This window comes from Xyrauchen texanus, chromosome 14 (genome assembly GCF_025860055.1).
Source record: "Xyrauchen texanus isolate HMW12.3.18 chromosome 14, RBS_HiC_50CHRs, whole genome shotgun sequence".
NCBI lineage: Eukaryota > Metazoa > Chordata > Actinopteri > Cypriniformes > Catostomidae > Xyrauchen > Xyrauchen texanus.
The window spans coordinates 10969506-10981831 of NC_068289.1; the positions used below are offsets into that span (position 1 = coordinate 10969506).

Consider the following 12326-nt stretch of genomic DNA (forward strand, 5'->3'; position numbering starts at 1 on the left):
TAGTTGCATCAAATTGTATTTAAATGGTCAAAAACTTGTTTGTGTGTTTTTGTATGTTATATATATATATTGTGATTATTATATACAGTTTATTAATATAGATTATACTTAAAGATTGGAGTTCTCTTTTATCAAGAGACTACTCATTACAAACTGAAGTAATCCCTAAATAATGACAAAGGCACATTTTCCATAATCTTTAATTCTGAAAAATAGATCTTTAAATAGTTTTACAAATATTATATAATTTCTGACATCTTTAAGTAAAATGTAAATAATGCCACAAAACAGATAAATGCAGTAAATTGTACTGGAAATTGAGTATTACTGCATAAAGCACACATAAGGACTACATAAACTGGCGTAAACTCTGCTGCTTATAACATTGCTACACATTGCAATAAGTAAACTTTTTTTTTACTAAGCCTTCATAAACATTGTGTACTCAACCCCTTATGTATGCAAGATGTAGAAATACAGTGTACGATGTGACCATTAAATATTTGATTAAGCTTTGAAAGACACCACCACCTTTACAGTGAGAATTATGCTATTGACCATGTGAATGAACACAACATAGTTACAAACCTCCATGGACAGCAGGTTTCTTGTAGTATGATAAGACATTTTCCTGATGTTTGAAAGGCATTTCTTGTTTTTCCCCAAACTGTCTTTAAGTGTAAGTTTCTGAAGGTGTGTTTGTGTGTGCCTTCCAGTCTCATTTCTTTTCAAATATCAGGTAGGGTTGGGCTGATTTCCTGTGGTTAAGTCATTGCATACCTGAGTATGAGCAAATTTATGCATAGTTTAACTGTTTTATTACTTAAATGACTATAACAATATGTAAAGTTAACTTGTGTGTGTATAGAACAAGAGAGAGAGAGCTATGTAAAAATGTGTGCATCTTTACTATATATGTAAGAATGTTCCAGTGTTGGCAGAATAGAAACCCCATTTTAAAAGTTGTGTTTAATATTTTTTTACAAATAGATTTTTTAAAGAATCAATTTTGTCATATGCATTTCCACTTATTTCCTCAAATGAGGGTTTACCCACAGAATTCCTGTATTCTTTTAGTCTTTTAATAGAGGAATCGATTCAGGGTCTTAAATGGTTCTGTTCTTTATTTCAGAATTTGTTCCTCACTTCTTTTTTCTCAGTTAGGTTCCTTTCTCCATTCCTTTCTTTTCCTGTTTCCTTCTTTTAGATCATTGATCCCATCAATTCAGTTCCTTAATGACTGAACAATGTCTAAATGGCTAATGACATTCTCAGCCCCCATCTTCCTTTCATCTGTCATTGTCCATCATGCTCCAGGGGTGAAAATGTGTCGGGTCCAGCACATGAGTCCCGACCCAGTGCAGCAGTGAGGAATACCAGTGTATCCCCATAGCCTGATGTCCAACTGGCCCTCCCAAGCTATGGAGTACCCTGAGTGGTCCAAAAGCCCAGTGAGCCAGCCAGTGCTGGTCCACGGCTGCATAGCAGGAAGAAACAATGCCATTGACCACCACTGTGCCATGGCGGGTGAGTGGAGCAAAAACCCCCTTGTCCTCCTGAATTTTTATCTTATTGACCCGGGACAGATGCCCCTGATGTCCTGCTCCTTGTGTGGACACCACACACTGACCTGGCAGAACATCACTAGCAAACACAGATTGCAGCTCTCCACTCACTACAGGCCTTGAGCAATTCCCCTGAAAAACAAACAGGAGATGGGCTGCCGTCAGGGTCAGTTTAGCACCTGAGTCTGTTTCAATGGTGTAGAACTGCTTCTGTACAGAAGAATCTCGGTCCAGGAAGGCGATAACTTCACTGTAGATGAGCGGTCCGCTGCCATCACTCTTTGATGATGCAAGTACTTTCTCTCCAGGCAGTATGCTTTCTATGGTCTTCATGCTACCATCCTCAACAGTGACGAGAGCAGAAGCTGGAAAACAGCCCCCTGTCTTAGTAGCCACAGAGTGCTCTGAGAGGGTGAAAAAAAAACATTATAGGCAATGTGAAAGTCATGATACTTTGATAGCATGGGTCAAATGTAAACAGTACCCTAGAAGAATTTTACAGGTTTTGTGGGCTCGTCATAGAGGGTTGTTCATTAAAGTTTTTGATGCAATACCTTCCTCAGATTAATCTACTATTGTCCTCAGCATAGCCTACATGTTTTTTTTTTTTCTATCACATTGCGGAATTTCCATTCATTTCCATTATATTTGCAATGAGCTAGTGATATTTTCTTTCTGCTCTCTTAACCTAACCCTTAAGAACCCGATATACTTCAAACGAAATTGACGAATGAATGGGTGTGACATAATTTTGAACTAAATCTGGCCAAAAAGGTGTTTTTGCATTTGATTCTGTGGTTCGTTAATGTGCAAACTTTTAGGGACACTTCTAACCTACTGCTAAACACCTTCTTCCATTGGTCCACATCATCGGTAGGTGTGACCTGTGTATATTTAATGCAAGGGAGGAAAAACCTCACACACTGTCCATAGAAAAAAATAATATATTTTTTTGTCTTTATTTAGAGGCCATAAGGTTGTTTTTATTCTACGGACACAGTGTGCAAGATTTTTCTTGCATTTAACTTTTTGAGCCTACGCACCTAAATAAAGTGGATATAAAAGTTTTAAAAAGAGTTTGGTGGTGGACGTCTCAACTCTTTTATTGTTTACTATGCTTATTAAGGTGCTTTCTTTGTGAGGACCATTGATTGGTACCCACAATGTAGGTGATTTCTGATTGCACTATACTTGTCAGGACAATTTCTCCTGAAAATCTAGGAAAAATACACAGCCAAGCACACAAACACACACTCGCTCTCATTGTGAACACATACAAATCCAATTAAACTGAAAGTCACAGTGGCAATGTAACCCTGTGTGTGCAGGTAAACATTTCAAATGCCACACTTCAAGCTAATTTGTTTTCTCTTTTCACAAAATTCTAGTCAGTAGGTAAAACTGCAATAAAAGCTAATAAATAACCACTTGATTGAATCTCAGCTCTCCATCTCTCCTGTCCAACAGAAGTGACTGGGGTCAAGAGCCATGCATGCACTACAGAAACTGTAGTGAGTCTCAAGTCTCCGTTGAGGCCTACACAAATATTTGGGAAAGGTAAGTAATAGGGCAGGTGATAAGACAGGCTTTGTGTGATGAGGAGTTCCTCATCACACTGAGATAAGAGATCCGAGACAGGGAACAACAGAATTGCCGTCTGGAATACAAAGGAGCTGGTTAATCATTTAAGAACACTTTAGCAGCCAGTCCTACTTCTTAAGGCACATTCTGTCTCTCTAATACACATCCAGAAGTACACAAGAGTAAAGCACTCTGAAATCTTCACAAAACCACTATAAAGACTGTATGGTTTCTCTTGAGTAATAAAGAACTAATGCTAATTATTTTCTTATACTAAACTCCCTCTGTCCAGTTCTCAATAGTATTTACTTAAGTCATGATTGGAAATCTATCTTATAAAATTATGTTATGTTAAGTTATATGAGTTAGTATTAGGAAATTTAAAGGTGGACAAATACATGTTGGTTTCAACCAAAGAGTCACACTGTGGATCCTTGAATCAGCTCACTTTAATCTGTCAAACTGCATATTTATTACTGATTCTAAGTGCCTGAAATCTGGGAATAACAGCTCAGCCTGCCGAAGAACACACCTCTAGAGTACTTTGATAACGCAGAAGCAGACAACAGGTCTTGGTTGTGTTTGCACGCTCTATCAGAGAGATAATGGAAATGCCTCACAAATGTCCACACAAGAGTCTCATTCCTCAAGGAGAAATACTCAACTGACGAAAAACTGACACATTTAGGCCATTAAACAGTGGGTTAAAGCCAAATCCTCACTGCCAAAACTATTTAAATGTGTGTGTTTTGTAAATGCTCATTTAAGTGTTGTATACTGTATGTGTAAGTGAGGAGAGGTTGTAGCAGTTGTTGAATGAAAGTAAAGGGATAGTATGCACACAAATGAAACTTCTGTCATAATTTACTCACCCTCATGTTTTTCCAAACCAATATAACTTTCTTTTTTCCATGTAACATGAAAGATGTAAGGCAGAATGTACACCTTAGTCACTATTCATTTTTTATTGTATGGAAAATGCAATGCAATTAAATGTGTGCCATCCCTTTAACTTCCTAAAATTGGAATCTTATTGTCCACCAAATGCCAAATACTACCAGAAGAGACAATAAGAGAGTGCACATTTACTTTGCTGCTAATGTGATCTCTGGTGACTCAGGTAGAGGTAGGTGTTTTAGGTTTAATGATGTGGTCTGTTACCTATTTGTTTCTTTCATCCCAGGTCTAACACGTATCTCACCCTAAGCCAATGAGAACTGACCACCTTCTCTACAATAGCACACACCTCATATAATTGCAGCCTGAATGCATATGAACCTTTCAACTTGAACTCTTTTTACAGTTTTAACACATAGATCAAATGGGGCCCATGCACAAGCTCTGGGGACTGACACTTTTCAATCACAGTCATAAACCTGTTTAAACAAAATGTCTATTTGGAGATCCAGATAGTTTTTTACCTAATTAGGTCACAGTTTTGATGGTGGAAAACTATAGTATAATAATGCTCAATTAATCCGATAAAGTCCATTGCTGAAAATTTGAACATTTTTAGTATCAAAGTCGAGATTTCAGATTAATATTTATAGTGAAAGTGTATATATTAGGTTCTGTAACTGGTGACCATTTCTTAAAATTTTTCACCATTACATTTTTATTTTTTGCCTTAATTAGTTGTAAATGGCTCAGTGGTGTGACAATTAATTGTTAAATGTACAAATATACACTCACTGATCACTTTATTAGGAAAACTGTGGTCCTAATAAAGTGGCTGACGTGGACTTCTGCCTTTGAAGCGTGGTTCTCTGAGTCACCGTAGCCTTTCTGTCATCTCGTACCAGTCTGGCCATTCTCCATTGACCGCTCTCATCACAAAGGCATATCCATCCATAGAACTTGCACTCATTGGATGTTAATTGTTTTTGGCATCATTCTGAGTAAACTCTAGAGACTGTTGTTCGTGAATATCCCAGGAGATCAGCAGTTACATAAATACTCAAACCAGCCTGTCTGGCAATAACAATCATGCCACGGTCAGAATCACTGAGATCATATTTTTCCCCATTCTGATGGTTGATGTGAACATTGACTGAAGCTCCTGACCTGTATCTGCATTGTTTTATGAATTGCACTGCCGCCACACGATTGGCTGATTAGATAATTGCATGAATAAGTAGGTGTATAGGTGTTCCTAATAAAGTGCTCAGTGAGTGTACATGTAGTCACTGATGGATGAGGTCATAAAAGCTTTTTGAATAATGATCATAAAAGTAATAAAAAAATGCTGTATGAATAGTTTTCAATGGAATAAAGCATGTTAGGGTTAGGACATGTATTGGACAAGTATTTAATGTCAATAAACCATGTGTATGCACCTATTTATTTATAGAGTAATTTATTAAGTCTCAGTCCTACCTGACTTAACACTGCAGTGGACGTGAGCTTTGGACTCATAGTAGACCCAATCAAAACCGGCCTCCACTGCTAGACGTGCCAACATGCCATATTTATTACGGTCGCGATCAGAGGTGGTGATATCGATAGCTCTCCCCTCGTAGTGCAGTGAATCTTCAAAATGATGGCCGTCTTCATCCCAGCCCTCAGTCACCCGGAGCTTCAACCCGGGCCACATGTTCCTCACTGAGATAGCCAAAGAGTTCAGCTTATCTTTACAGCGCTTTGAATGCAAGAGACTAGGGTTATACACGTGGAAGATCATGTTCTTCCTTCATTAGAGTTTTGCAACATATATTCAAACAAGATTTTTTCATGTATAACTCCAAAGAGCTACACATATTAAGGTTTCTGGCTGACAAAGTGAGACAAGAATTTAACAATACAACTGTTGGAAGTAATAAATAATATGAAGAATTTCAGAAAGCACAAAAAAGCATTAATTATGTAACAACGGAAAAGAGTGGTAAAACTGATACAAATGACAGTACGTTATTGTTGTATACAATTTCCTGTAGCACATTATCCAGAGCTGTGTTATGCCAGAATAAATTATACTTAAAAGGGCAAGGATCATCTCTAAACTGGGTTAAAATGTATAACAATAGTACTGCAGATGCATTGCCAAATAAATGTTCGCTTGGACAGGTTGACATCTATATTTTTATTATGTAAAAGTTTTCTTTGAGCCACCTTATAAATTTTTTTTTTTTTTTTTTTTGATATTCCCCTACATTTACCCTGTTTTGTGATCTCAACGTAAATCCTATAGACCCCCCCATATTACATGCCATTGTGAATAGTGTGCCAACCACTATGAAGAGTTAAACCCATGAAGAGTTCGTTTTCAAAAGTTCCCATGTAAAACATTACATATGGCAAATTATTGAATCATGTGAAGAACTGACTGATGCTACAAACCACAAAAACAGGCCAAAATATGTATACCTTCCCACAGGTATTTTTCAGCGACCAGGGTAAAAACATGTTCAAAATTGAGTGATTCGCTTTTACTAATTTAGCCAAACCACTTTCTCCACCCTTTAAACACAGGACAACATTTTTGCTTTTAAAAGCAAATTCATATTTTTAGCATGGAAACAAGAGCACGTTGCCAAAAAACAGTACATACATAAACAACTACTATTTCAAGACAATATCTTTTACATGATTTAAAGACAAAATATGAGTAAATAAGTTCCAATGTCTGACCCATTTATGAGTTAATTTATTAATTGTTTATATCAGGCACACACTGAATGGAAACTGATGCTGATCTTCTTTTCCTTTTTTCTTTTCTTTGAGACCAACTATTTATTTTTACTGCTGTCACATAAAATAAAATAAATATTATGTTTAATGTTAAGTTTAGAATGAGTTACACTAAGAAAATTAATTTTGTCCCAGATTGTATATTAGCTTCCACACCTGTCCTGGAAACACCTGCTCTCCTTTATTTGAATTTGAAGAATACTACCAATGTTCCTAATTATCTTTAAATACCTAAATATCTTTAATGAACAAAAATAAAAGTTCCATCGATGGTTAAAATAATGCTGATAAAATATTTCATATTTCAAGTTAGTTTTGCATGCGCAAAACCGTTGTTACTTAGAGTCAATGCGTAAAAGGTACAATTGGACACGGACGAGCACAAGGGTTAACATTTGACAGATTTTAGATTTCACTATGACAACTTGTGATAATATTAGCCTGTGTGAGTGGCGCCCAATCATAGCTACAACACAAACCGCTGTCAGCAATCAATTCCACTGAAAGCTGTGAAGATCGATAAGAGCGCGTCGGTGGGACTGTGCAAAGGGCACACTGGTGAGCAACAAGTTTAATGTGCTTGCAATTGAATCAAAGCCATTGAGTGTCTTTCTAATGGGAAGATAATTGAATTCATTCCAGTTGCATTATTCAAGTGTTGCTCACCTGCGTCATGAGTCGATCCGCACCTGTGTTCTCCTCATCTTTGAAGATGATATCGGGGTTGTAGTTCGGCGTCAGCTCTTTAAAGCGCTCAGAGTTCCTGCTTATCTTGCCCTCGTGTCTTCCGCTGGCTCCCAGTGTCTTTTCGGCAACATTTGGACTAAACTGTTTGTAATTAAGGGGTGTCAGTTTCTTCGGAGGCCGCCTTTTTCCATATCCCCTCCCCGGCCCACAGCCCTCGTTAACAGGTGCGAAAATCAGGGCGCAGCCGACGAGGAGCCCAAACACAACGGGGAGACGCATTCCACCCCAACCCCCCGGGCACACGAACACGGAGTGGTACGGTGGCACAGCTTGCCGTTGAGTTAGAAACTACCCTCCACCCCCCACCCCCCCCAGCCGATCAAAAGATGGGGGGTGGAGGACAAAATCTCTACTTCTTTATCACCCTTATTCTCGTCATCGTCAGTGCGTAAAAGTTAAGTCGGTTTACGCAGAGGCTGTCATGGAGAGACGCTGGAGAAAAGATCCAGTGGTACCAAGTTTTCAGTGCCCATATAATGCGAAACGTTCTTCTCTCGAGAAAAACACCGACATAAGAATAAGTAGGCAAGTCCATTTATTTATCTAAAAGACCTTAGGCAAGAGTGAGAGAGATGCGGTGTCACTCCGTCGCAGACCAGGACAGCTGTCAGAGAGACTTGCTGCTGTCTTTGAATCAGCTCCTTTGGCGCACGTCTTCCTCTTGAATCGGGAATTAAAATGATCTGAGTTGCCACCGGCGCACTGAGACCGCACCCTGCCAGTTTTTTTTTTTTTTTTTTTGCCCTCTCCTGCCACTCCTCCCCAAGGGTCACTTTGGGTGCGTCGTATACCCACCAGCTCTCTTTAACGCTTCACAGCGCCTGACTGGGCAAATACAAATCGGCGAACTGTGGACTCCGACGCTCCCATTCATAGATCCACAAATAGAGCGCAAGAGAACAAGCCTAGCTGCTCCTCAAATAAACGCGAGCGAATATTGCCCTCCCCGCCTACCCGTTATAACATTAATACACTTAAGGAAACACACTGGACAAGAAGCTGGCGCACTCATTTGAATGATTGAATTAAAGTGTTCACCCAAAAATAAAAATTCTGTCATCATTCACTCACCCTCATGCCATCCCAGATGTGTATGACTTTCTTTCTTCTGCTGAATACAATGTAAGTGAATGGTGACCACAATTTTGAAGCTCCAAAATGTACTTAAAGGCAGTATAAAAGTAATCTGTAAAACTCCAGTGGTTAAATCCAAATCTTCAGAAGTGTTATGAAGGTGTGGTTGAATGACAGATCAATATATTTGTCTTTTTCTTTCTTTTTTTTTTTTTCTTATTTAACTATAAATTCTCCTCTCTGCCCAGTAGGTGGTGATATGCATGACAATTGCAAATAGCCAAAAACAAAAACTGAAAGTGGGGACTGATTATAAAAAATTCACATAAATATTAATCTGGGATGGCACGAGGGTGAGTAAATAATGAGAGAATTTTTATTTTTGGCTGAACTAACCCTTTAAGATTTATTGATCAGCAGTCCACATCCATTGTTTTGGTGGTTCATGACTCTTGTGTTGGTGTTTTTTTTTAATTAGTTAATTAAATTACTTCATCAGTTGAATAAATGACTCACTTGTTACATAAAATAAGCTTATTTGTCACCGCCTACAGGTGTACATATGCAATCTCCAGAAATATTCACTGAAAGAATTTGTGAATAAATTCAATAGCCACATCTCTACCATCTTGGTGAATGGATAGCATTGTGGAACCGTGCCATTCCATACCAATCTGGGCTCATTGGCACAGTTACAGTTTCTTTTTCCACTGCAGTGCTGCAAATTAGGATTAGAATGGACTGACTGGGGAAGTGACCAATCATGAGCTGCCAGGTCAATTCAGGCATTCCACCAGTAGGGTTCTCTGTCCTGAGCACGGATAGCTAACTCACTGCAATCGAACGGTTCCTCAACATGCTAAGAACATTTGTCCCAAAGGTGGAAAAGTGCTTAAAAAGAAGTTCTAAATGTAAATTCGGGAAGAGATAGTTCATCTAATCCTGTCAATCATAATTTCATAAACTTTTGGTATTATATTGTTATTATATTTGTTATCATATATTATACCTTGGTCCAGTGACAGTCCTTCTGGCATCCCACCCCCTCCCCAACACCTCCTTTATTTTCTTGCATCAAGGTACCTCCTTCAGTTAAGGTCATGATTAAAGGCCAAGTGTTTTTCCCATTAATTCTTTTCACAGGGATTTCATAGATGACTTCATTAAAGCATTCTAAGCAGTGAACCAAACCAACCAGCTCCTATATGCACCACTAAATTGCAAGATTTGATTTTAAGCAAAAAAGTACAATAGAAAATTTTACAAAAAGCTGAAGATACGAGACTGAACCGTTTACGTCAGTAATGAGGGAATGAACGCCAATCCCACGAAGCATTGTGAATGGCGTAGCGTACAGAAATATAGAAAACTCAGTAATTATTTCTACATGTGGGCATGGATTTGCTCTGACACCTAGCGGTGTGGATGCAGCATCATTTAAACAACAGTATAACAACAGGATAATGATGTGAGAGTCTTCATCTTATGTGAGTGGTCATGATTTTATACATATGTTTCAAAATTACTATTCATTTCTTTAGAAGTTAAACTTTATTTTGAGGAGGAAAAATGTACTTAGTGCACTTTTAAATTGTTGATTATAATTATAAAAACAGTACATTTTAAGAAGGAAAGTGAATCGAATGTTACATGGTACATTAAACAAACATTAAAACATAATCATAAATATATTTACTAAATATGTTGTCTCAATTAACTTACAAGTAACAAGAAATTGGTTAGTCATGATTTATTTGTACCATTTAAATATGTACATTAAAATAGTTCATTAGACATATTTTTACAGATATACATTTTTGATACATGTATACTATATGTTTACATGCCATAAAATCAGTGGACTTCTTATAATTCAAAATTTAAATGGCATTATCCAGTAGACTTTTTTAATAATGGAATCAAATGGGAAGATTCAATTCATGTCAGGATTTATTGGCAAGATAAAATTAAGTGTACATTTTAGATGCAATATATATTACACTATACATACAAATATAAAACAAATTGAATGCTGAAATTTATTTTGCTGAAGTTTAAAATCTCAAAACTATTATTTTCTTTGGCTGCTGTTCAGTCTCTATCCTGCACACACTGGGTCTCTTTCCCATACCTGACTCACCGCTTGCAAGTGAAGTCTCTATTTTTGTACAGTAAATCTGCTCCCATGTTTTTTTTATGTATATAGTGTTATTTATACCATATATTAACAACCTCGGACCTCACGGTTCTTTAAAGGTTTATAAGCTATTGTTAGAATTTAATTTCCGTATGGAAAAAATGAATGGGATTTTTACTTTCGGATTCTGACGGTTGCGCTGGATTTGGAAAGCCAGAAACACTGAGAAATGACTGAGTTATACAAATACTGAAGCATCTCAGTGCTGTTGGACTGATGTCAGCACTCTAAGAATACCACTCATCCAATCAGATTCGAGGGCCAGAACTAACTGTTGCATAATACATTATAAAGTATGGCCATGACAACCATAGTGAAAATGCAATTGAACTGAGAACAAACACAAAAGACTTGTATGTCACAGAGAAAACATAAAATTCTGCCCATGACAACCTTTTATGTTAGTGCATAATTATTTTTTAGAAATTCCTGTTACTGTGCATATCAACTGGTCAATGGCTTTCCTTTTTATCAGATATTAGGGAGAAAAAAGCATAATTGTGTACTGGCCTGTGCTGAGGTGGTAGGTAGTGGTGGGACCTGCATGAGGGGTTCACTGTTCTAATTGCAGATGAAGCCAGTAAAGAGGGCCCCTCTTTACCTGCTTCATCTGCAATTAGAACATTGAAGAGGGGAGCATATAGCTTGGCTGAAGGTTACACAGGAGCAGCTCTATTCTATGCACTGAGAGAAGACACTCCACTTAAACAAGTGAAGACTGTGTGGATGTAGCCAGTGGTCAGCACCTTAAGAACAGTTATATCCATGACACTCAAACTCTGTTCAGTTTCTCTTTAAATGAGGGAAAGGAAACAGACCCAAGTCTTCCAAATTAGCTCTGCAAATATTTGCCGGAAAGAGGCTAGTGGTTTTCTGCCCATTTCAAAAGCAAATTTAACAGACGTTGGGTTTGGTGTTGATTTACTTTTTTATTATTTACGTCTGTAAATATCAAAGTATTTTAGTTCTGGGGGGTGTTGTGTCCTCATTTGGAACAGGGAGCTAAAGAGAGTAATTGAGAGAGTGAGCAAAACACTACTGTCACGCTTTTACTCGTGCTCACTTTCCCTCTCACCTTGATAACTTGTCAAATACAGGGGAAGTGAAATGGTGTGCATAGTTTACCCATTCTTCATTCTCTCACTCATGGCCCATTGTTCTCTATCTGTTCCTCTACGCTGTTCCATAAATCATGTGTTTTTTCCTTTCTTCAATCATTATCTGGCGGTTGTCTCTGTTAGCCTGCTGTGTATATTAAAAGCTTTTCAACATTTCAATGGTTACTTACAGTGTTCAAAATTAACTTTTTGCCACACATGGACAATGGCGGATGTTTGAAAAAATATACCGACCAGGCAAATGTATTTTGCATCATTTTATAAAAAAAATTCATATGACAATGGAATTTTCAAGCATTTTTCACATTTTTTTTCCATGTATATTTAATAGACTGTCACTTGTAGCATCATATATAA

General features: G+C 37.6%; 1 protein-coding gene across 1 annotated transcript; it reads right to left on the reverse strand.

Annotated features, from left to right (window-relative positions):
• LOC127655341 (indian hedgehog B protein-like) lies at positions 1–8416 on the reverse strand. Its single transcript, XM_052143101.1, has 3 exons — positions 7500–8416; positions 5523–5784; positions 1–1969 (listed from the first exon to the last, which is right to left on the reverse strand). Exons 1-3 carry the CDS (start codon positions 7797–7799, stop codon positions 1290–1292), a joined length of 1242 nt encoding a protein of 413 aa, XP_051999061.1. The 5' UTR covers positions 7800–8416; the 3' UTR covers positions 1–1289.
• Between the last annotated feature and the right edge of the window lie 3910 nt (positions 8417–12326).

What these genes read in the sequence shown, in the direction of transcription:
- LOC127655341 (XM_052143101.1), bottom strand. Translation starts at nt 7,799, where the DNA reads ATGCGTCTCCCCGTTGTGTTTGGGCTCCTCGTCGGCTGCGCCCTGATT. An exon ending in CGGATCGACTCATGACGCAG is followed by an intron (nt 5,785 to 7,499) that starts GTGAGCAACACT and finishes TTGCATTCAAAG; the next exon opens with CGCTGTAAAGATAAGCTGAA. An exon ending in CCACTGCAGTGTTAAGTCAG is followed by an intron (nt 1,970 to 5,522) that starts GTAGGACTGAGA and finishes TCACCCTCTCAG; the next exon opens with AGCACTCTGTGGCTACTAAG.